The 24,356-nt window shown below is 56.1% G+C and overlaps 2 protein-coding genes and 1 long non-coding RNA gene across 5 annotated transcripts; 2 read left to right on the top strand and 1 right to left on the bottom strand.

The window, feature by feature from the left end:
• Nucleotides 1-1,769: 1,769 nt before the first annotated feature.
• On the top strand, nucleotides 1,770-8,337 carry NAPSA (napsin A aspartic peptidase). 3 transcript variants are annotated; one of them, XM_061386158.1, is made up of 10 exons: nucleotides 1,914-2,004; nucleotides 2,734-4,272; nucleotides 4,431-4,572; nucleotides 4,685-4,808; nucleotides 4,996-5,114; nucleotides 5,458-5,657; nucleotides 6,727-6,849; nucleotides 7,057-7,201; nucleotides 7,767-7,865; nucleotides 8,051-8,337. In XM_061386158.1, exons 2-10 carry the CDS (start codon nucleotides 4,166-4,168, stop codon nucleotides 8,240-8,242), a joined length of 1,251 nt encoding a protein of 416 aa, XP_061242142.1. In that variant the 5' UTR covers nucleotides 1,914-2,004; nucleotides 2,734-4,165; the 3' UTR covers nucleotides 8,243-8,337. The 3 variants fall into 3 exon arrangements, with proteins under 3 accessions (XP_061242144.1, XP_061242142.1, XP_061242143.1); XM_061386159.1 differs by having other exon boundaries at nucleotides 1,954-2,004; nucleotides 4,096-4,272; XM_061386160.1 differs by lacking the exon at nucleotides 2,734-4,272 and having other exon boundaries at nucleotides 1,770-2,004.
• Nucleotides 7,736-10,089, bottom strand: LOC133229642 (uncharacterized). The gene is made up of 2 exons (XR_009730590.1): nucleotides 10,003-10,089; nucleotides 7,736-8,362 (listed from the first exon to the last, which is right to left on the bottom strand). It is a non-coding gene; the product is annotated as an uncharacterized LOC133229642 (long non-coding RNA).
• Nucleotides 10,090-11,948: 1,859 nt separating this feature from the next.
• Nucleotides 11,949-23,375, top strand: KCNC3 (potassium voltage-gated channel subfamily C member 3). The gene is given in 6 exon segments (XM_061386118.1): nucleotides 11,949-13,498; nucleotides 17,547-18,654; nucleotides 19,771-19,962; nucleotides 20,215-20,234; nucleotides 20,236-20,341; nucleotides 22,991-23,375. Coding segments are annotated over 6 exon segments (2,331 nt in total). The 5' UTR covers nucleotides 11,949-12,610; the 3' UTR covers nucleotides 23,008-23,375.
• Nucleotides 23,376-24,356: the final 981 nt, after the last annotated feature.

Raw genomic sequence — 24,356 nt, 5'->3', positions numbered from 1 at the left:
TTGAAAGCAGATCTTCTGGCCTTACTGAAGCTCTATGATGATGGCTGCCTCAGCTGACATCTGCCTGCAATCCCACGAACCAGAAGTGCATAGTCAAGCTGCTTGCAAATTTCCAACCCAGAAAGCTCATCAAAAAAATAATAAATGATTATTTCTTTTTTTTTCAAATTTTCAACGTTTTATTTTGTACTGGGGTATAGCCAATTAATATTGTTGTGATAGTTTCAAATGAACAGTGAAGGGATGCAACCATATACATACATGTATTCATTGTCCCCCACACCCCCTCCCATCCAGGCTGGCACATAGCATTGAGGAGAGTTCCATGTGCTTTATAGTAAGTCCTTGTTGATTATCCTTTTTGAATATAGCAGTGTGTACATGACCCTCCCAAACTCCCTGACTATACCTCCCCCCAGGAACCATCAGTTTGTTTTCTAAGTCTGTGAGTCTCTTTCTATTTCATAAGTTCCTTTGTATCATTTCTTGTTTAGATTCCACACATAAGGGATGTCATATGATACTTCACCTTCTCTGTCTGACTTACTTTACTCAGTATGACTCTCCCTAGGTCCGTCCATGTTGCTGCAAATGGAGTCATTTCATTCTTTTTAATGGCTGAGTAATATTCCAGATATTCCACATCTTCTTTATTCAGTCTTCCGTAGATGGACATTTAGGTTGCTTCTGTGTTCTGGCCATTGTAAACAGTGCTGTTTATGTCTTAAAGCACTCAGTTTGGGAATGATTTATTACACAGCATTAACTAACAAGTACACCCTCCTAAGTTTGCTTTTCTCCAGTTCTAATCAATCCTTTTAAATGGAAATACCATTAATACAGTTGTAATAATGTAAATGAATTTTTTTTTTCTGATAGACTCTTGGGCTGTATCTTGGGCCTTTGGAATCAGAAACTCTGAGGGTGGTATCTAGAAATCTAGGGCACTTTTCAGTTGGATTTTTGGATACTTCTTAATATTTAATTAGGGAAAGGGGGCAGACACAGACACTATGAGTTATTCTTATACTTCCCTGGTAGCTCAGACGGTAAAGAATCTGCCTGCAATGCAGGAGACCTGGGTTTGATGCCTGTGTTGGGAAGATCCCCTGGAGAAGGGCATGGCAACCCACTCCAGTATTCTTGTCTGGAGAATCCCATGGAAAGAGGAGCCTGGCGGGCTACAGTCCATGGGATCACAAAGAGTCAAACACGACTGAGCAACTAACCACAGCACAGCAATGGGACTATGAACTGTTTTTATTTGTGTGTGTGTTTCATTATTTTCCAGATAAGACAGTAAGTGGGTCCTCGGACTTCCCTGGTGTCTAATGATTAAGACTTTGCCTTCCAGTGCAGCGGGTGCAGGTCCGATCCCTGGTCAGGAGTCAAAATCCCACACGACGCATGAAAAAAGAAAAGAAAAGAAAACAGAAGCAATATTGTAACAAATTTAACTAAGACTTTAAAAACAGTCCACACCAAGAAAACCTTACAAAAAAAAAAGAAGAAGCAGGGTTCTTGGTACTCTGGCAGTTTGATTCTCTCACCCTCCCCCCAGACCCTTCACAAACACTCTGCCCATCCCTTTTGTGGCCCAAGAAAACCCTTGTGGTTAATGAGTCTCAGAAAAAAATGAAGTGAAAGTTTAAGTAAAAGAGACAATATCTAAAGAATGGAGGGGGCAGGGCACAGAAGACCCTCCACCACGCCAGTAACATAGGATAATATTTCCGGAGACCCTACAGAAATATTCTGCACATCCCTTCAAAAGCACCACCCATTATCCCCACATCACCCATCAAAAACTCCATGTCTTAGTGGAGTGGGCAGTGACCAGGGTGGAGTCTCCGCCCTGAAAACAGAAAACGGCTCTGAAAACAGAGCTGCAGGTCGCCTGGGTCCACACGGGTCCCTGGAGATGTCTCTGCCACCGCTGCTGCTGCTACTGCTGCTGCCGCCTCCATTCCTGACCCTGGAGCCCGCCAGGGCCTCGCTGATCCGGTACTGGGGACCCCCACCACCCTCAAACCTGGGACAGATGCTCTCCCTCTTGCCCTCAAGTCCAGGGCTCCCCAGTTCAGGGACTCCAAACCTGGCACCCCAGCATCCATGATTCCTATCTTTTCGGTTCCTGGGTCTCTGAATTGGGCTCTCACCCACTGAAGGCTCCTCCCTGATCTCTCCTGAGACCCAAGCCCTTTCAGTCCAGGGTCCTCCACCCTGAGACCCTGGGTTGAGGCCCATCCCGAAGTACACATTTTTGGAAGGACTCTGCTGGTCCCACTCTGAGCTGTGATCATCTGATGCTGAAATCTTCAGACCTGTGACACCCCTCTTCCAACAAAACTTGGAGAGACAGGTCTGTGACATTTAAATTGAGACTCCCCCAGTTTTTCATCTTCCAAACTGTTGAGGTCTCAAGAAGTCCCGTTTTAGGGACCCCTATGAACTCATCCCCACCTCTGATGCCTCCCCCAGTCTTTCCCTTCCTCTCCTCTCTTCTCTCCACTTTCTGGAAATCTTAATGGCAAGAGGGGGTCTACTCTTCCAGGAAACATTTTATCCCCACTTCATATTCTTAAGCCTCTCAAAGATTGAGTCATGGATGGCGGGGAGCGGGGGGAGTGGGGGAGGGCATTGCGGAGAGCAGAGCCCCAAGGAGAAACTACAAGCAGGTACAGAAAGATTACGGCACGTGATGTTTGCTAACCTACTTTTTCAACCTAATAGATCATGGCCACTTCCCAAGTTAATGCAAAGAGACTCTCTGAGTGTTGACTCAGGACCAACAGCACTGGCATGAGCAGGACCCAGGAACCTAGTAGAAATGCAAATCTTTGGGCTCTGTCCTAGACACCTACTCAATCAGAAAGTAGCAGTTCTAAAATTTATTTCACTTTTGCTGCTGCTGCTGCTAAGTCACTTCAGTTGTGTCCGACCCTGTGCAACCCCAGAGACAGCAGCCCACCAGGCTCCTCTGTCCCTGGGATTCTCCGGGCAGGAGTACTGGAGTGGGCTGCCATTGCCTTCTCCAATTGCACTTTTGAATATGTACTTATTTGGCTGCACCAGGTCTTAGTTATGACGTACAGGACCTTCTCTTCGACATGTGGGATCTATTAGCTGTGGCATAGTACCTCTCAGTTGAGACATGTGGGATCTTAGTTCCCTGACCAGGGATGGAACCCACGCCCCTTGCAGTGGGAGCTCAGAGTCTCAACCACTGGTTGCGCTGGGACTCCATTGCTTTGCACAGGTTTTCTCCAGTTGCGGCGAGCGGGGGCTATTCTTCGTTGTGGTGTGAGGGCTTCTCCCTGCAGTGACTTCTCTCGTGGGGGAGCACGGGCTCTAGGCCTGTGGGCTTTGGTAGTTGTGGCACATGGGCTTAGGTGTTTCGTGGAGCGTGGAATCTTCCTGGACCAGGAATGGAACCCATGTCCCCTGCACTGGCTGGCAGAGTCCTATCCACTGTGCCACCAGGGAAGTCCTATATACATTCTTTTTCCTATTCTTTTCCATTATGGTTTATTACATGATATTGACTATAGTTCCCTGTGCTATACACTAGGAACTTGCTGTTCATCCATTCTATATATATGATATTGATAGTTTCCGGGACTTTCCTGGTGATCCAATGGCTAAGACTCCAGGCTCCCAATGTAGGGGGCACAGGTTTGATCCCTGGTCAGGGAACTAGATCCTCCATGCCACAACTAAGAGTTTGCATGCTGCACTTAATACATACCACAATTAAAAGATGCTGCAACAATGGCCACTACCCCGTGTGCAGTAACTAACACCTGACACAGCCAAATAAATAAAATATTAAAAATATTGACAGCTTGCATCTGCTAATCCCAAACTCTCAATCCATCTGCCCACCCCGCCCTGAATATGTTAGAATCTTGGGAGAACTTCATGTACGTCCATTCTGGAATGGCTTATTTTACATCATTTGGAATGTCTTTTATTGAAACATTTTGGGGAGAGTCTGTTTGGGATGGTTTGCTCTTGGGAGAGTCTTCAGGGGGAATCTGTCATTGTGGTTTGGTAGGTGTTTGGTGGGGGTTTTCTGGAAGGTCGCTTTTGTAGGGCTCCTGGCAGTGACCCTGATGCTTGGAAAGGTTGAAGTCTGGAGAAGAAGGGGACGACAGAGTTTGAGATGGTTGGAAGGCATCACCGACTCGATGGACATGAGTTTGAGCAAGCTCCAGGAGTTGGTGATGGACAGGGAAGCCTGGTGTGCTGCAGTCCATGGAGTAGCAAAAGGTCGGATGTGACTGAGTGACTGAACTGAACGGGTAGTGACCATTACTCCAGGACCATGGAAATGTTTACACTGTCATCATATCCTCTTTGGGGCAGTCTGTTATGGAGGATCTCTATAAAGGGTAGCTCCTGAACTGTTGGCATCTCTTCCCCCACAGGATCCCACTTCGAAGAGTCAATATTGGATTCAAGGCCCTGAACCCACTGAGGGGATGGGAGAAGCTAGCGGAGCCCCCCAGGTTGGGGGCTCCATCCCCTGGGAACAAGTCCCTCTTTGTGCCTCTCTCCGATTACATGAACGTAAGTCACAGCCCTACAGAGGCTGCCCCCCCAACCTCCCCCAGCCCCCACCCCATCCTTCCTGCCTTCAAGTCAAGCTCTTCATCCACAACCTCTCCTGTTTTGCCATCAGGTCCAGTATTATGGGGAAATTGGGCTGGGGACCCCCCCACAAAACTTCTCTGTCGTCTTTGACACTGGGTCCTCCAATCTCTGGGTTCCGTCTGTGAGATGCCACTTCTTCAGTCTACCCTGCTGTGAGCTTTCATAGGGGAAATTAAGGTTGAACTCGGGCAAAGGGAGAAGGGGGGCGGGGCCTGGTCTTAGGGTTTTTGAAGACCTGTTCCCTTCTGACACACCCTCACAGGTGAGTTGGCCAGAGGGGCAGGAGGCACCGGGAAGACCCCTCTTCCCCAGTGACGTCTCCCTGACCCTCTAACCTAGGGCTCCACCACCGCTTCAACCCCAAAGCCTCCAGCTCCTTCCGGTCCAATGGGACCAAGTTTGCCATTCAATATGGAACCGGGCGCCTAGCCGGCATCCTGAGTGAGGACAAGCTGACTGTGCGTGACGTTCTTCCCGGGAAGGCGGGAGCCTAGAAGCAGCCCATTTCTAACATTATCTGGCTTAGGGAGGGGTTTGGAGAGGCGGGTCCTCCTGGGTAAACAGGCAGACAGGGCTTCGGAACTGGGAGGCGGGGCTTCCTGGAGGAAGGAGGGTGGGGCGGGGCCTCCTAGGCAGCGGTGGGGCTTTTCCAGGCAGAGCTTCCTAGGCAGTTGGAGGTGTTCACAGCTTCAGGGGGTTTTGAGGACCCGACCTGGGATTCATGCCCTGGTTTGGGAGACCTCAGAGTTATGTAGGTAACGTCCTCCTGGAAGTAACTCACTCCTTTTGAATCTACCCCAGATTGGGGGAATCACAGGTGCAACAGTGACTTTTGGGGAGGCTCTGTGGGAGCCCAGCTTGGTCTTCACTTTTGCCCACTTTGATGGGATACTGGGCCTCGGTTTTCCCGTTCTGGCCGTGGGAGGAGTTCGGCCCCCGCTGGACAGACTGGTGGACCAGGGCCTACTGGATAAGCCTGTCTTCTCCTTCTACCTCAACAGGTAACGGATGAGGGTCTACCTTCTGCTTAAGTCTAGTCCCAAGAAGGAAGTTCTGCCCTCCTTCAGGAAGTCCCTTGCCCAATAAAGGAAGTCCCACCCTCCATTCAGGAAGTCACTGTCCCAATAGGAGAAACACCTGGACCCTATTCAGAACTTCCACTCGCTAAGCAACACCTTGAGACCTATTGAAGAAACTCACCATCATTTAAAATGTTCCACATTTCAAAACTCAAACCAGGAAATTCCATACCCTACCCCATCAAATACTGAATTTAAGAACCCCATTTCAGCATAAAGAAATCCCAATTACATTTGGGAACACACATCAGAAGTCAGGAATTGCCCCTTTTAACCTAAGAAGTCCCATCTACCTTTTAGGAAGCTTAAACCTTACACTCAAAAAAACCCCAGCTGTCATTCAGGAAGTCTGCAGGGAGGAAATTCTATGTCTTTTAGTTATCTAGATGTCCAACCCAGGAAGTCCCATCCACTTTTTTTCTTTTTGCCCGGTCAGCATAGTTCCCCAACTACAGATCGGACCGGTGACCCTTGCAGGGGACGTGCGGAGTCCTAACCACTGGACTGCCAGAGAATTCTTCCACCTAACACTTAGTAGATCCTGTCCTTCCACACTTCTGGGAAGTCCTCACCTGCAACCCCCATTCCCACTCTCAGCCAGCTGAAGTCTAATTCCACTGAATGTCTAGACGTGCAATTCAGAAAGTCTCATCATCCACCTGGGGTGCCTCACTCCTCTCAATCATGCCACCCAGAGCCAATTCAGAAATCTCAATGCTCTACTCCCCTCAAAGTCCTACTTTCTATGGGCAAATCAAGAAGTCCCATGCCCACTTCAAGAAGCCCCCCAAGATCCTGAAATCCTAACCTCCCCCAAGAAAATCCCCATTTCTCTTCACTTCTTGCCTTGCTTCCAGTCCCCACATTGAGGTCCTGCCTGCATCCCACTATCCCACCTAGAAACCAGACACCACCCCTTTGGCAGGAAGTCCCTCCCTTGGCCTTTCCTGGGGCTAACAGGAGAAATTCCCATGACTGTCTGCCTCTGCAGGAACCCTGAGGCAGCTGATGGAGGAGAGCTGGTCCTGGGTGGCTCAGACCCAGCACACTACATCCCACCCCTCACCTTTGTGCCAGTCACGATCCCTGCTTTTTGGCAGATCCACATGGAGCGGTGAGGAACCTGGCCTCCTAGGTCTAGGAGGAGTGGGCTAGAGCCTAAACTCCATGGTCCTGGGGAAAGGGGAGTTGGGGATCCACATTCCTGGGTCTGATGGAGAAGGGGTTGTGGGCCTGGACTCCTAGGTCTGAGGGAAGAGAGGGCTGGGGGTCTTGCCTCGTAGGATGCCCGCTCTAATGACTGCCCCCTTCTGCCTCACAGTGTTCAGGTGGGCACAGGGCTGACTCTCTGTGCCCGGGGCTGTGCTGCCATTCTGGACACAGGCACGTCTCTCATCACAGGACCCACTGAGGAGATCCGGGCCCTGCAGAAAGCCATTGGGGCAGTCCCCCTGCTGATGGGGAAGGTGAGGACCTGGTCTGGTGCACATGGGCTGGGGAGACTCACAGGGATTTAACAGTGGTCACTGTACAGGATGCTATGGCCTGAGGGTGGGAATCAGATGGGTAGGAGGGCATCCCAGGGCAGAAAGCACTGGACCTTGTGAGTGGGAGGTTGGAGGGAGTAGTGGGAGAAAGCAAAGACACTTCCCTAGAGTCTATCCTGAGTGTCACAGTGCATAGGAGAGGATGGTGATCCAGGTTTACTGGATGAGAGTGAGTGAACATAATGAGTATAAGACTAGTTACATATACCTGCAGGCCCAATATGGCCCGTGGGCCACCAGCTTTTGATTTTCAATTAGAGGTAAAGAGGACCTGATCAAATGGGAGCCTAGGATAAGTGGCAACAATTATACAGTAGTGAGGAAGAGCCAGTAAGGCTACAGAAGACAGGAGATCTTGACCACACAAGGTCTTTAACACCTAGTTGCCCAAAATGGACATGACCCTGCGGCACTGGGGAGTCACAGAAAAAAATTGAGCCGAGAAGGAATCCCTCATTTCGGACTTGTTCCTCTTTTTCCTCAGTACTACATCGAATGCTCGAAAATCCCAACGCTCCCCCCAGTCTCCTTCCTTCTTGGGGGGGTCTGGTTTAACCTCACGGCCCAGGACTACGTCATCCAGGTAGGTGGCCGTCATAATGACGTCAGAGTGGCGCGTTTGGAAGGGTGGGGCTGGGAGTGAGACGTCACTAGGTCCAAGCAAGCGGCACAGAAACACGTCTAGGGTGGGGAGGGCGAAGCTCTGGCTCCTAGGAGGAAGGCAGGCCGGTGAGCGTGACACCTGTGACTGGTCTTATCGCCCTGTAGATTACTCGGAGTGGCTTCAGTGTCTGTTTGTCCGGCTTCATGGCTCTGGACGTGCCTCCGCCCTCAGGGCCCTTCTGGATCCTCGGTGATGTCTTCTTGGGTAGCTACGTGGCCGTCTTCGACCGTGGCGACAGGAAAAGCGGCGCCCAAGTTGGGCTCGCCCGCGCTCGACCTCGCGGAACAAGACAGTGAAGGGGCGAGCTTGCGCAGGCGCAGTCCTTAGGTTGAGGCTCTGGTTGGGCGCATGCGCACACCCTGATAGTAAAAGATTTACTATTTACATCAAACTTATCGAGGTCGCTTCTTCTTCTTCTTTTTTTTTTTTAGGGGGAGATTTTAAGGGGAGAAAAAAGTTAGTGTCCGGCTCTCTGGAGTTGAGACAGAAAGGCATTACTCCTTTTCTACCAGATCACACCAGTGGAAGGATCTTGTACTACGAAGCCCATGAAGCCCCTCGCCTACACTGCCTCTCCTCAAAGGCACCCGACGCCGCAGAGCATCACGGACGTTGTAGTCTGAGCGGTGTTCACGCTCTGACGTGGGCGGGCGTAGCCACAACACGCGTAGGAGGCGACAGGTCGCGACCGCAGCGACAGGTGGCAGTGGGGGGGGGGGGGGTGTCTGAAACCGTAAAGGGTTTCCCAACCTTTGTTCTAAGGGGAGGGCATACCATTCCCGCACACTTTATCTCCTGTTCCTCCTCTCGACCTTTGGGATTTCGGGACCCCTGGGTACGCCAAAAAGGCGGGGCTTGAAGCCCCCGGGTGGGTGGGGGAGCTGAGCCGCCCCTCCTCCGGCGATGATGTCACTCCCCCCTCCGCAGCCTCTAGCTGCCCAGAGCTGCCGGGGTTGGGTCACCCCTCCCCCCACCTCCAGCCCCGGATTCCCCCATCCCCGCCCCGCCTCGACTTGGGGTGAGTACGGAGGAGGGGTGGGGGGGAGAAGGCTCAGGGTCCGGGGGTGGTAAGACAGCCCAAGTCCCAGTTTTGAAGGCGGGGGACAAGGGAGACGGGGACTCAAAGATTACAGCGGAGAGGTACTCGGAGGGTCTCTCGGAGGGATCAAGGATCCGAGGCAGAGAGTTCCCACATTTTCAGCTTTAGTGCCTGGGGGAGACTGTCCGTCCTGGATTTGGATCTGGTAGGAATGTGGGCAGAGGAACAAGGAAGGGGTCTTGGAAGTCAGAAACAATTCCAGGGCTTTGGGGAATGAGAGAGGGAGAGTTAGGAGGGGGCGCCAAGGATGATGAGGGTGAGAGTTTGGGGCTTTCAGGAATTTTGTGTCTTGAAGGCCTGGGAAAGGATAGATGGGGAAGGAGGAGGGGTGGGGAAATGGTCTGAAGACGTGAACATTGACCTCCCCTCCCCTGGTGTCTGTCGCCAAAAATCGAGTCCACTTCCCTCTGGTCTGTTTGCCAAGCTGGTGTCCCATAGCCCAAGCCCTCCTTATGCCGTCAGAAGCCTTCCGTATGGATGGAGAATTCAGGCTCATAAATCCCCCCTCATACCCCGGTGGGGCCTGGAGAGGGCTATATGGAAGTGAGGGCATCCACGTTTCCCAGGGCCTGATGGAATCTGGATCATCCTTGACCAAACCTCTTCCCCTCATCCCATGTCTCTAATCCCGAGTCTCATTCCATATTCTCCCCTATTTCAGCCTCCTCGCTTCTTCCTCCTCCCCTCCCTTCTGCCCGGGCACCTTCTTCCACACCTTCTGACCTTTGCAAAAATGCTGATTTGGTAACTTGATCCAGTGCCTGGCTGCTGTCAAATGCAGAAAAGTACAGAGTTGGGGTGGGGTTGGGGGGGAGGGTATAAGGGGGGATACTTGACTTAGGTCCTTACCCCAGCGCTTACTCCCAGCCCCTAATGCCCACTCAACCCCTTTACTAGGATCCATCCCCACCCCCACCTGCCCCCAAAGCCTCACTCAACCCAAGCCCATTCCTTCACCTCAGGATTCACAGCTTCTGCCTAGGGATACACCAGAATTTGGAGCAGAAGAAGAGTAGGAAGTCCCGATGTCCTCTCGGGTCCCATGGGAGCTTGAGGACTGCCCGAGAACACTGGGTCAGGGGGCAGTGGGGGATCCTAGGTCTGCGGGTGGGGGAGTCGAAGGAAACTACCTCCCAGATCCGCAGGACGGGCCCCACTTCTGCAATTCTGCAGTGACGCAGCCTCGAGTCCTGGCCAGGATGAGGGTTAGAGAGGGTGATTCAGTGGGAGCCAGAGAGAGAGGGACAGAGATCCAGGAGAGGGACAGAGGCCAAAGGACAGCAGAACAGAGCCCCAAAGAAGTGGGGACAGAGACCCAGAAAAAGGGGGACAGATTCAGAAAGGGGTCAAAGAGGCACGGGTGAGAAGGGGGTAGAGACCCAAGGGAGGGAAAGAGACAGGACAGAAAGAGAAAAGGCAGTGACAGAGGGGCGAAAGAGACGGAAGAGGGGGAAAAGACGCAGGGAAGGAGGTGGTCAGAGAACAAGAGCTGGGGGGACCGAGACCCAGAGAGAGGACGGAGGAGACCCTGGCGGGAGGGGAGTATTGAGGACAGAAACACAAAGAGGAAGGACAGACAGGAAGGAAAAGAGACCCAGAGAGAAGAGTTCAGGGACCCAAGAGAGGAGAAAGAGGCCAGAGAGAGAGAAATCAGAGAAGAAGATAGAGGCCAAGAGAAAGACATTGAGGGTGGAAGACCCCGCCATGGTCCGGGGAGAGGAGATTGAGGCTTAGAGAGCAGAGAGGTAAGACTCGGAGGAGGGGGACAGAGACCCAGAGGGAGCGCAGAGACTTAGAAAGGAGGGGTCAGAGTCTCAAAGGAATAAGGGCAGAGGCGGGGGGACAGATATTCAGAGAAAAAGAGACACTGATGAGAGACACAGAAGCCGGAGCGGGGATGTGTAGGGAGGCGATACCAACCAGCCGCCGCACCTGCCGGGGATAGTGCAGAGCGGGGAGGCCCGCAGCCCCTGACCAGCCCCCTTCCCTCCCACAGGCACCGCCTCCGGCCGTCGCAGCCCCAGCAGCAGCCGCTGGCCCGGCCCCTGCCCCGCGCCTGCGCTCTACTACCCGGCGGCTAGGCCCGCCCAGGGGGCGGGGCCGGACCCGCTGCTAGGCGGTCCGCCTAGTTCTGGTCCCGCCCTCCGTTGGCCCCGCCGCGGTCTCCCCGCCCTCTCTCCCGGACGCTCTGACACCTGACTCCGCCCAATTTCCTATCAGCCCCGCCTGTTTCCTCAGCCTACACTGTGCTTCCCGGTGTTTTATTGGTTTCTCCCCTCCGCCTCCCTTAAGACTCTCCTCACCAGTTCCCATCCATCCCTCGGTTCTCCTGGCTGCAGTCTGCCGTTATCTATACCTTGTCCCCTTTCCCTCACCGCGTTACCCCCTTTAAGGCCCTGCTGATCCTTAAGACTCTCTCCCAGGTTATTTGGCCTCCAAGACTTCCCGTTCTAGGTTCCACCGCTCCGTCCATTCCGATAGCCTTGTACTTTTTGCAGGTCTCACATTTTCCTTAGCCATTCTCTACACTTAGCCCTGCCCCGCCCCCGCCTACCCTGGTTGCTTTCAAGTCCGTTAAAGCCCCTCTCCTCTCTTAGTCTTGCATTTCCACAGGCAATTCAAGACGTTTTCTACCATTCGTGGACCCCACCCACCTCTCACAGTCTCTTCCCATCCATCCTGGCATTCTTCTGGTCCAGGCCCGGTTAATCGGGCCGAGTTTGCAGCTCCGACCCGGTACTTTCTTTACCTCGCCTCCTCCATTAGACCTAGTCAGAAGCTCTCAGGTTTCCAGGCCTCGCCCCATTCCGTCCCCTCTCTACTGGGTCTTAGTCCCTCTTCCCCTTTCTCTTTTCCTTTTCAGTCCAGCCTAGTGCCACTCTTCATTTCCAGTTCTCGCCCCTCGCCCAGTTCCGCCCCCTCACCCTCCCAGAATTAGGACTTTCTAATTTCTGTGGCCCTGCCTCTTCTTAAGACCCGCCCTGCCCCGTCCAAGCAATGTTAGGATCACAACCCGGCAGTCCCCATCTGCCCCACTCCACCAGGTACTGCTTGCCGGCGCTTTAGGCCCGTCTCCATCCAATTCGGACGGCCATCCGCCTTGTGGCCCAACCCCTGCCTCCGCCAGTCTCGGTCAGGCCCCTTTAAATAGCTTGGACAAGTCCTATTCCTCTATCCGCCCCGCTCCTTTTTTTAGTTAAATCAGATATCTTTCTCACATCTAGCCCCGCCTCCTCTGTTCTCCTAGTGCGGCCAAACCAGGCAACTTTCGCGTCCCATCCAGCCCCTTTAACACCTCGCTCGGCCCCGCCCCTTATCTCAGAAAGACCCAATCGGTGTGTCGCATGTGCGGCCCCGCCCCGTCCGGCAAGACAGTGTTGGAGTCTGGGTCCTTTTCTCAGTTTAAGCCCCGCCCCCATCCCTTCCAAGGCCAATCAATTCAGCTTCTCCCTCCCTTCGGCCCCGCCCCTTTCCTCCATCACCTCCTCTCACCCAGTCACATCTGTCTCTCCCCCGTGGCTCCGCCCCCACAGCGCCCCGCCCCTGCCGCTCCGCCCCCCATCCAATGCTGAGCTCAGTCTGCGTCTCGTCCTTCCGCGGGCGCCAGGGGGCTAGCAAACAGCAGCCGGCACCGCCGCCGCAGCCGTTCGAGTCCCCGTCACCGCTGCCCTCGCCGCCGCCGCCACCACCGCTGCTGCAGCAGCAGCAACCTGCACAGCCCGGCCCCGCCGCGTCCCCGGCGGGCCCCCCGGCACCCCGCGGGCCCGGGGGCCGGCGCGCCGAGCCATGCCCCGGGCTGCCGGCGGCGGCCATGGGGCGGCACGGCGGCGGCGGTGGCGACAGTGGCAAGATCGTGATCAACGTGGGCGGCGTGCGCCATGAGACGTACCGCTCGACGCTGCGCACCCTGCCGGGGACGCGGCTGGCCGGCCTGACGGAGCCCGAGGCGGCGGCGCGTTTCGACTACGACCCGGGCGCCGATGAGTTCTTCTTTGACCGGCATCCGGGTGTCTTCGCCTACGTGCTCAACTACTACCGTACGGGCAAGCTGCACTGCCCGGCCGACGTGTGCGGGCCGCTCTTCGAGGAGGAGCTCGGCTTTTGGGGCATCGACGAGACCGACGTGGAGGCCTGCTGCTGGATGACCTACCGGCAGCACCGGGACGCCGAGGAAGCGCTCGACTCCTTCGAAGCACCTGACCCTTCGGGCGCCGCCAACGCTGCCAACGCCGCGGGCGCCCACGACGCGGGTCTGGACGACGAGGCGGGCGCGGGCGGCGGCGGCCTGGACGGCGCCGGCGGCGAGCTCAAGCGCCTCTGCTTCCAGGACGCGGGCGGCGGCGCCGGGGGCCCGCCAGGGGGCGCGGGCGGCGCGGGCGGCACGTGGTGGCGCCGCTGGCAGCCCCGGGTGTGGGCGCTCTTCGAAGACCCCTACTCGTCGCGGGCCGCCAGGGTGAGCGCTCTCTCAAAGCCCCCATCCCCCTCCCCTCTCCTGGAGCTCCCAGACCCTCAGGGCGCTCCCTATCCTCGCCCTCAGCCCCTGGCCCCTCTCAGACCCTCCTGGTCTCTCAGCCTCCCAGTTTCTTAGAAGCCTCTTACCCCATTCCTGGGTCTTCCGTACCCCTCTGAACACACCCACCTCTCTTGGCCATCCCCAGATCCTCAGAAGATGTTTCTCCAACCTGAGAGCCCTCCAGACCCCTTTCAACCCCACCTTGCTTCTCTAGTCCATCCTAGACCCTTAGAAACTTCTCCGATGGGCCAATATCCTAAACAACCTACCTGAACAGCCCCACCCCCGCCTTTCCTGGACCCCTCTAGAGAGCTTTCAGAAGACCTTTCCTCAACCCTCAGAGTCTTCCCAGCCTCTTTTCACCTCTTCTCACCTCTCTGGGCACCTTTCAGACCCTCAGCGAACTCTCCCCTAGCCTTCATTTTCTTGGACCTCCCTAAATCCTCAGAAGACATTGCTTCCTCACCCTTAAAGTGTCCCAGGGCTTGTGAACACTGTCTCCATCCCCTACAGACCCCGTGAAGCCTGTTCTTCAGTTCTCCAACCTTCAGTCCTGCAGGCTCTCCCAGCACCTCTCTCATTCTCCCTCTGCCCATCTCCAAATCCCCTCCCTCTTTCCAAGTTTGCGTCTTCTGGTTATCTTTGAGCCCTCCTGCTTCTTCTGCCCTTTAAGTCTCAGAATAGTTCCCACCCCACTCTCAGAGCTCCCCAGACCCCTCTGAACCTCCAAACCACTTGCTCCTGCTAGGACACTCCCCCGTCACCCTCACTGCACGCTGAGTCTTGGGGCATCTTCTCTCCTGGATCCCTGCTGCCCCCTCTGTGTTTCACATCCCTTCTCGCATTCTTCACACCAACTCCTCTCCTGAGGGTTTCTCAATACAGCTCCAGACTTCCCCCAAAGCTTTCACACTCCTCCTCAACGTCTCCAGAAGAGTCCCGAGCCCCCAGAATGTCTTTCATGTCCAGAACTTCCCATATGCCCTCTAGAATCGCTTCTGCCTCATCCACAGATTCTCCCAGCTTCTCCGTTCCATTGTTTAAACTGCATAGCCCACTTTCTATCTCTGGGACAACCCCACCCTCACCCCCATCCTCAGCCTCCCAGCCTTTTTCCTAGTCAGTAAATGACTTTCCTTCCTGCTCCAGAACTTTTACCTAACCTCAATCCTTGGGACCCTCAAGTTTTCAGACCCAAAACTTCCTTCTCAAAATAGCTCCCAGTTCTTTCTGGTTTCTTTCCACCTGTTCCCCCATCCCCGGCTCCAATCCCTGCTTGCTTCATCCTTCTCAACAACCTCCGCCCCGCCACTACCCAGTCTGAAGCCTAGAACTGGGCTCCTCAGCCCTTCCTGACCCCCGTCCCTGCAAAATGAACCAAAGAGCCCACACTCCAGCCTTATCCTCTCTCCCGCCTTATCGCCCTCAAAATTCTAGACTACCCCCAAAGATCCCTTCATCTCCCCGCTAAAAAACTTTCCTCAAAAATCTGTAACTTCTTTGACTAAATAGCTAGCCTCCCCACTAGTTCTCACTTGAACCTCTTCCTCCTCCTAACTTCCTCCCTGTGTTGATGGAGAGAGGACAGTTCGAGATAGGGGGAATAAGAAAAAGGAGGGAAAGAGGAGAGACTCCAGCCCCCCTCCTAGCCTCTTGGGGACCCAAACACCCGGAGTAGCTGTCCGGCACCCTCCCCCCACCGTGCCGCGTCCTGGGCCGGGAAGGACGCGGAGCCGCAGTGCCGCATTCACGCCGGGGGAGGGAGTGAGAGGGAGGGAGGGGGGCCCGGAGGCACCGCATAAAGTTTGGTCCCCGGGAAGCGCTGAGTTGGCAGGATTTGGGTTTGGGGTGGAGGGAGGTGGGGGAGAGGAGGTGCGGAAGGGACGTGGCCCTAGATGCCCCCTCAGGCCTCTGAGAGTCACCCTCCTTCCATGGCCTGGGGAGCCCTTCCCTCTTGTGACCCCATTGAAGGGTCCTGAGGTGAAGCTAGGGGTTCAGGACAGCTCCGGAGGACATTTATTTACTTTACAGCTGTGTTTTGAGTGTCCATGTAGTGTCAAGCACTTTCTAGCCTTCAAGTGAAAGTTTGAGAGTCGAGAGCTGAAGCCAGAGCAAAGTGGAGGGTCCGGTTTCCTCCCCCCTCGCTCCCCTCTCCGTAATCTCCCCTTTCCTTCTTACAGGTACTCCATGCTCTCCTACCCCTTCTGCTTTTGAACCATCTTGGGACAAGGGGGTAAACCAATCCTGACGCTGTCCAGCTGCGCACTGCGGCGGGTGCCCACCTTTCTTTCTGTGTCCTGGGAGGGAAGGAGTTACTCAAGCTTCTGGCCTGTGGCCTCCCTCTGTGAAGCGGCACCGCGGCTGCGCACCGGCTGTTCCGCTCCGGCCCGGTAGGGGTTAAGACTGCTCCCAGTTCCTGCGGCTGCGCACTGCGGCGGGGGAGCTGTCCGTGGTGCTAGCCACCGCGCGCCCCGCCCCCTGGCCTGGCCGGCCCGCCCCCACTGCGGTGCCGCAGCCTGCGCGCTGCGCCCGGTTCGGAGTGGGGTGCGGGGCGGGGGGCGGGACCGGGCATGCGCTCTGCGCCGGCCTCTGGCCTCTTAAACCACTGCGGAGAAACGAAGAGGGGGGTGGGGCAGAGGGCCAGCGCTGACCCTCCCTCCCCCCAGGCTACCCCAAGGTCTAGGGTCATTTCTGCAGCCTAACACTGGCTCTCCTCTCTTCTCTGCAGCCCCGTCTCTCTCTTCTCTACCTATCTGATTAAAGCTCCCTCTACCTCAACGCCCATCCCCTTCTCAGGACTAACCCTACTGCTTTGACCTCCCTTCTATATATTTGATAAAGCCAACTACAATTCCTAGAGGCCTTCAAGATCTTGACCCTGCCTTCAGTCCTCAAGGCCTTCATCAAAACCCACACCATTGTGCGCTCAGGACACAGATCCTTCCCCATCTTGAAATGATCCAGGCACCCATACCTCTGAACCTCCGACCAGTCCCCTCTCCTCTCCTTGGATCTAGCCCTACCCTCTCCCCTTCTTCTATGCCCAAGCCCCAGACATTCCCTTCGTTTCCAGAGCCTTAAACCCCACCCCTATCATCTTCCCTTTTTTTCAGTCTTGACCCTTCACTTTCTTCTTTCTTCAGAGCCCTGACACCGCTCCTCTCCTCTGTGGGTCCACCCCTTTGCTGTTTTCTCTGGGTGAGGGCCTCACCCAGCCTTCTCTGTTTTCTCGGACTCGGTCATTAGCATCATGGTCCTTAAACACTGGCACCTGAGGTCTCAATCTTGGCCCCCCTTTAACTGATGCCCCTATACCCTAACAAAAGCTCAAGCACTGGTTTTGGAGCCAAGTCCTTTGTATATTCATCTAATGTAATCCTTACAATAATCCTGTAAAAATAAAACACCAAAACTTGAGGTTCAGAAGGCTTAATCTCCTTGCCCAATTAGGCAAAGAAAAAGCTGGATTCAAACCCAGGCTTTCCTACTCTTAACCACCTCCTGGTTCTGCCTCCCCATCCACCTTCTCCCCTTCCCCTTCCCCCCAGTTCCAAGGCAAGCCCCAAAGCCTCTGAGACACAGGATGCATGATTTTAGTCTCCCTTCCCCCACCCCCCAGCAGAATCATTGGACCCTGCCAGGGACCCCTGAGATATGACACAGGGAACAGGAGGGTGGTGGGGGGGGGGTGGTCTAGGAGACAGAGCACAGAGCCAGAAATTGCTGTTTCCAGGAAAGAAGTGGACCATCTGCTGCTGCGGCTGGGGCCAGCTCCTCTCCCGAGCTGGGGGAGAGCTGCCTCTGATCCTTTTGCAAGCTTTAGGGAGAACAGGATGCAAGAAGCGATGGACGCATTGGGGCTGGGACACCTGGATTCCCCTGGAGTTTGGGTCTGAGAAAGGGGCCACTGGGAGGGTCTTGGGTAGATGGCTGGTTGACCAGATGCCTGGGTCACCTTTTGCCCTTTTTCTCCCACCCTGCCCCACAGTATGTGGCCTTCGCCTCCCTCTTCTTCATCCTCATCTCCATCACCACCTTCTGCCTGGAGACCCATGAGGGCTTCATCCACATCAGTAACAAGACAGTGACGCAAGCCTCCCCGATCCCTGGGGCTCCGCCGGAGAACGTCACCAATGTGGAGGTGGAGACGGAGCCCTTCCTGACCTACGTGGAGGGCGTGTGTGTGGTCTGGTTCACCTTTGAGTTTCTCATGCGCATCACCTTCTGCCCAGACAAGGTGGAATTTCTCAAGAGCAGCCTCAACATCATTGACTGTGTGGCCATCCTGCCCTTCTATCTGGAGGTGGGGCTCTCAGGCCTCAGCTCCAAGGCCGCCAAAGACGTGCTGGGCTTCCTGCGGGTCGTCCGCTTCGTCCGGATCCTGCGGATCTTCAAGCTCACGCGGCACTTCGTGGGGCTGCGCGTGCTCGGCCACACGCTCCGCGCCAGCACCAACGAGTTCCTGCTGCTTATCATTTTCCTGGCCCTGGGTGTGCTCATTTTCGCCACCATGATCTACTACGCTGAGCGCATTGGCGCCGACCCCAACGACATCCTGGGCTCCAACCACACCTACTTCAAGAATATCCCCATCGGCTTCTGGTGGGCCGTGGTCACCATGACAACCCTGGGCTACGGAGACATGTACCCCAAGACGTGGTCGGGGATGCTGGTCGGGGCGCTGTGTGCCCTGGCCGGGGTGCTCACCATCGCCATGCCGGTGCCCGTCATTGTGAACAACTTCGGCATGTACTATTCGCTGGCCATGGCCAAACAGAAGCTGCCCAAGAAGAAGAACAAACACATTCCCCGGCCCCCGCAGCCTGGCTCGCCCAACTATTGCAAGCCCGACCCGCCCCCACCACCCCCCCTCCCTCCTCACCATGGCAGCGGCGGCATCAGCCCCCCACCCCCCATCACCCCGCCCTCCATGGGGGTGACTGTGGCCGGGGCTTACCCACCGGGCCCCCACACGCACCCCGGGCTGCTCAGGGGGGGAGCGGGTGGGCTCGGAATCATGGGGCTGCCTCCTCTGCCGGCCCCTGGGGAGCCCTGCCCATTGGCTCAGGAGGAAGTGGTTGAGATCAACCGGGCAGGTGAGGAGGGGTCACCAGGGGTGGAGGGGGGCAGAATGGGCAGGCAGAGGTGGGGTAGTGCTGAGGGGGGCAGGAGGTATGTGCTGAGGCTCGGAGGTGGTCACCAACGGACACAGGAAAGAGGAAAGGGAACAGCAGGTGCTGAGGCCAGAGAAGAAGCAGGGAAGCAAGCAGTGATGGAGAAGCAGATTTCGTGTGAAAGAGTTTTAGGGAGAGACAGACCTACAGCCAAGGTATTCAGGGGGTCTGGGGGGAGGGCAGAGTGGTCAGCCATATGGTGAGAGGGACTCAGAGTAAAGGGGGGTGGTTCAGAGAGACATGGGGAGAGAGTTTCACATGGGAATCGAGGACCAGAAACAGGCCAGGGGCAGCTGCAGCTTATGTGATGAAGGAAATGAGAGGAAAGTTGACTGAGCCTGTGTGTCCCTCCCCCCAGGGGAGTCTGTGTCTCAGAAGCAGGGATTGGGGCGACTGTCCGGGGGGAGGGAGAGGCTTGGGGGGCCCCACCCCCATGCCTTAAATAGGTCAAGAAAGGGAGCTGGGCCGCCCGGCCCCCCATCTTGCTCCCTCAGCCGCTGACCCAGTTTCACACCAATTAAAAATAGCTGGAGTCAGAGCCTAGGGGACCCCCACCTCCCCCTCCCTCATCTGTCACCTTCCCAACGCCTCCCCACTGTGCCCTTGCCAGCGTCCAACACCCCTCCCTAGACAACCACCTCCCAGCCTCCTCATCCCTCCCAGCCACCCTTCCAAACCTATCCCACAGCACGCACCCAACCACAGCTGAACCTCATTCAGTCCATTTCAACCACGCAGCCCACCAGTACCCAGCTCACTTCCCAGCCACCTCTTCTGTTCCCATCCCTCCAAACACCCAATGCCCTGTTCCAGTGCTGCCCTTCTCGGCACCCAGTGCCTGGCCTGACTCCACTTCCTGGCCTTCAACACCCTTCCCTGCTGTCCTTCCCAAGACTCAACACCCTCCTGGCCATGACCCTGCTCCCCAAACCCACCAGCCACACCCCCCTGACCCCCTGCACGTCTGGCACCCTCTCCTCCACAAGTTTCCACACCTCACTGTCGCCTTTGTGTCTCTGTCTGCCCCTCTGAACACAGATCCCCGCCCCAATGGGGACCCTGCAGCTGCTGCGCTTGCCCACGAGGACTGCCCGGCCATTGACCAACCCGCCATGTCCCCGGAAGACAAGAGTCCCATCACCCCTGGGAGCCGGGGCCGCTACGGCCGGGACCGAGCCTGCTTCCTCCTCACTGACTATGCCCCATCCCCTGATGGCTCCATCCGGAAAGGTGAGGTGCCCTCCACTGGCCCCCACCTGGGACCCTCCCTCTCTGCCCTCCCCTAGGGGAGGGCAGAGAGGGAGATGGGGGAGGAGGTGCTGGACTTCCCTTCCCCCACCTCTTGGCCCCCAATTCCCTCCCTCTCAGACCCCCTCCCCCGAATTTCCTCACCACTGACCCTTCACCTGTCTTTATTGCATCTCCATTTCCCCCCCACCCCACCCCACCCTGGACCCTCTGGCCTCTTCCCCCACCCCCCAGCCACTGGTGCTCCCCCACTGCCCCCCCGAGACTGGCGTAAGCCAGGCCCCCCAAGCTTCTTGCCCGACCTCAACGCCAACGCTGCAGCCTGGATATCCCCCTAGTGGACGAACCCCCTCCCCCCGGGGTAAGTAGCCCCCATCCCTGTGAACCCCTTCCCTCCTGACTAACCCATCTGAGAACATGCAGCCCCCACTGACTGAGACTCCCACCCCCTCACTGTGAACAGCTCCATCCAATTAACCCCCAGCCCCGACACTGACCCCACACCCATCTGCCCAGGACTTGCCCTGCCTCTCACTAACTGCTAGAAATCACCCCACCCTTTCCCACCGTGTGCCTGACCCCCCCACCCCAATGGCCTCACGACTGACCTCCATCCTCACCCCCATCCACATCTCTTCCCCTGCCTCCCCACCTTGGTTTTACTTTTGTTTGTTTAATCAAGAAAAGGGGGCATACACCCAGGACGTTCTTCTGAGTACAGGATGAGGTGAGAAAGACTCAGCCACTTATGCAGTCACTTGTGGCTTGGACAGCACTTACCAAGCACCCACATACATGCTCCCGGTGCTAAGCACAGGGAATCAACGGGGAGCACATCAACCCTGTCCTCTACCCCCAGTTTGGTGGGAGAGGCAGATGCAGACCCAGACCTGAGGCAGGAGAGCAGGCTGAGCTGAGGAGCCCTGTCCTGGGATCTGGGAAGGAGCAGGTCAGACATGAGTGTGAACAAGCTCTGGGAGTTGGTGATGGACAGGGAGGCCTGGCGTGCTGCAGTCCATGGGGTCACAAAGAGTCGGACACAACTGAGTGACCGAACTGAACTGAGGTCCACTCTGGGACTTCATGAGGAGGCACTGGAGTAGGGAGACTGCAGGTCGGGAGGCTGAGGTGGAGGCTGGAGTGAGCGTCCCAGGGGAGAGGACAAAGCCTGAGCCAGGGTCAGAGCTCCAGGGATGGGGAAGAAGAGAGGCAGAGGAACAGGGCCAGGACTGGACAGTGGGGAGGTCAGAGAGAGAGTGAGGGGACAGCAGGTGAATTATTCAGCAAACATAACTGCACACTTTCCACATGCCATATATTCTGTAATCCTCACAACAACCCCAGCTAACCCCTAACTTCATTCATTCATTCAGCAACTAATGATTGCGGGTGGAGTTCCAGGCAGTGGAGATTTGGCAGGGCGCAAAGCACACATCTCCCATCACAGAGCTGATACTCTAGAGCCCTGTGACAACGTACTATAGCCAAGGGCCAAACCTCTCCGCCAGTTGCTTTGTAAATAAAGCTTTATTGGAACACGGCCACTGTGTACAACAGCAGAGTGGAATAGTTTCAACAGAGATGTATGTTATGGCCCACAAAGCCCTGGAAATATTGACTATCTGGCCCTTTACAGGGAAGTTCTCCACTCCATGAGTGGGGGAAACAGAAAACAAACAAGATAATTACTCTAACCAGGTCAGATAAAGGGGGTCTGTTAAGGTCTTTCTGAGAAGGCAACCTAAAACTTGAAGCTCAAAAAGGACCAGCGAGCAGAAGAAAGAGCAAGTTCAAAGGCCCTGAGGTGCTGAGGTGGGATGCCCTTGGTTTGTTAAAGGAATAGCAAGGAGGAAAGTGTGGTTGGAGTTGAATGGCCAAGAGGAGAGGGGAGGAGCCTAGGGGGAAGTGTTTTGGGCCATGGTGAGAGGCTGGATTTGATCTTAAAAGTGTTGAGAAGCCACCTGAAGGCACCTGGTCCATCACTTATTCATTCAACAAACACCTATGAGTCTTCCTTCCAAATGCAGCTTAAAGAATCCCTAGCTGCAGCCTAAGGAGATGGCAGAGCAGGACTCAGGGAGCCTCCAAGGAGAACCACATCTAAAGCCCCTTGTTTCACGGCCCTTTCAGAAGCTCAGAGAGGGCCATGGCCAACCACCAGCCACAGAGCAGATGCAGGACAAGCAGGCTTACGGGCTCCTAGTCCAGAGGGGACTGTCTGGCTCTTCTTGTTCCATTCCTGGACCTCTCCTGTTGCAACCCTCACCTCCCCCATCATCCTCCACTGTCATCTCATTACCAACCCCCACCTCCCTGTTCCCATCTCAGCCCATCCCCCGCTTGCACCCAGCCCTGTTGCCTACTCCCTTTGTTCCCCCACCCCCAGGTCTGGATGGGCCCCTATGAAATTGAGGGATGGGGCAGGAGGACTTGGGAATGTGGGTAAGGGAGGAGTTGGGGGATTGGCGGAGGTTGGCTGGGGGGGGGGTGGTCTCTGCTTCTTTTGCCTCTAATGCCAAAATCCATTCATTGAACTCAAATAATGGCTGGAGCTGATGGGGCTGGCTGAACTCCCTCCCCCAACTCCCTACCCCTTCCACACACCTGTCTTCCTCTTTTAACTTCTTCTTCACCCTCCACTGTTCCCTAGCCCCCCTTCTTTCAAGACCCTTCCTCCTGACCTGGTCCCCACCCACCCCATCAGCCCCCTTCTCTGTCTTCCCTCAGGTGCTGCTGGGTACAGCACCTGACCTGCATCCCCCCCTCCTCCCCAGTATTCCCCCTCCTCTCTCCCTTCATCCTCCCCCCACCCCCCCAAGCCACCCCGGAAGCTCCTTCCATATTTGATGTCTCTGGCCGCCCCCCATTTCACTGCTCCCCTCCCGCGGAAAACACCAGAGAGGAGGAAGAGATCCCGGCGTTTCTCCGGCCCCCCAACAGTGAGGCTGTGTTGGGGGGTTCTCCCTGGCCACCCTCCCCCCGCCGTGACTCTGTGTATTTCTGTCCCCAGCTCTTGTCACCGCCTGAGACCTCGCGAGACCCTCGATCCCCCCCTGCCCCTTTCCCCCAGGTTAGCAACTGGGAATGGCTGGGAGGGGGTGACTCCAAGATACTGGGCTTCTGACTCCCCCCCAGGCCCTGTCTCCTCCTGTCAAGATGCCCACGTCCAGAGTGACCCATTGGTACTGGCTAGGAAAGCCCTAGAACAGCCCAGATACTGGCAGAACTCTCAAGACATTCCTAAGTTTTCAAGAAACCCCACACCTGCCCCTAAGCCTTAAATCCCTTGAGTATCCAGATGCTATCAGGACCTTCCCATCAGAAGGTTCCCATCTGAAAGCTTGAGCCTTTAAAGACAGCCCATTACAACCTTCGGCTGAGCCTTGCCGACATCAGACTGCTCTTGGAGCTGTCCTTCAGCACCACCCTGCCCCGGCCCCGCCCAGGGGGGTACTGCCGACTTGTGCTCCATTCAGCCCCTCACAGTCCACCCCGCAACGCCCCGTCCTCCTCTTTCTCCGTCTAGGTTAGCCCCCCACTGCCTGCGGCCCCACCCATCACTTCCCAAGCCCTCCCCACCAGCTGCTCGCCCACTGGCATTCCACCCAAGCTCCCTCCCCACGCCCGTGCTGCCCACCATCTGCCTCGCTGCCCTCCCACCTTTTTGCCTCAGACGAGGGGGCCAACTAGGGGGGACGGGGGTTGGGGGGGCGGGCGGTGGTGGGGGCAGGGTGGAGGAGGCTCGGTGGGTGCCACCTTGCCTCCTAACCCTGAGTCTCTCCCCCCTCCCCATGTCTGCACCTTTCTCCTCGATGCCAACTGACTGTCCGATTTGTTCACTTCTCTCTCGTCTTCTTGGTCCGCCTCTGTCCATCTACCCGTTTCCTGCCGTCTGTCTTCTTGTGTCCTGGTGTCCGGCTCTCTTGTCTCCACCGTCTCTCTCTTGCCTTCTGTGTCCCACCTTCTCCCTCCACCTCTTCCTGTCTCTGTCTCTGTCTTTCTCTCCATCTCGTATCCCTTCTGTTTGTTTCTCTCCTGCTTCCCTCTGTCTTGGGGTCCCGCTGTCTGCTGGACCCTCCGCCTGCACCCGCATCTCCTCTCTTCCTTTTGTGTTTCTGCCCTTTCCCCCGCCCCCAGGTTACGAGAAATCCCGCAGCCTGAGCAGCATCGCGGGCCTGAGCGGGGTGTCCCTGCGCCTCGCCCCCCTTGCCACTCCCCCCGGCTCCCCCAGGGCCGCCCGCCGCGCTCCCCCAACCCTGCCCTCCATCCTCTAGCGCTCCCCTCCCCCCCGTGGGGGGACTCGGGGGTGACAGGGAAGAAGGTCAAAGGAGCTGGGGGTGGGGGGTGGGGGAAAGGGTTTTTTTTACAAAAACAAA

Source organism: Bos javanicus, chromosome 18, assembly GCF_032452875.1.
Source record: "Bos javanicus breed banteng chromosome 18, ARS-OSU_banteng_1.0, whole genome shotgun sequence".
NCBI lineage: Eukaryota > Metazoa > Chordata > Mammalia > Artiodactyla > Bovidae > Bos > Bos javanicus.
This window is presented reverse-complemented; position numbering and strand designations above follow the sequence as displayed.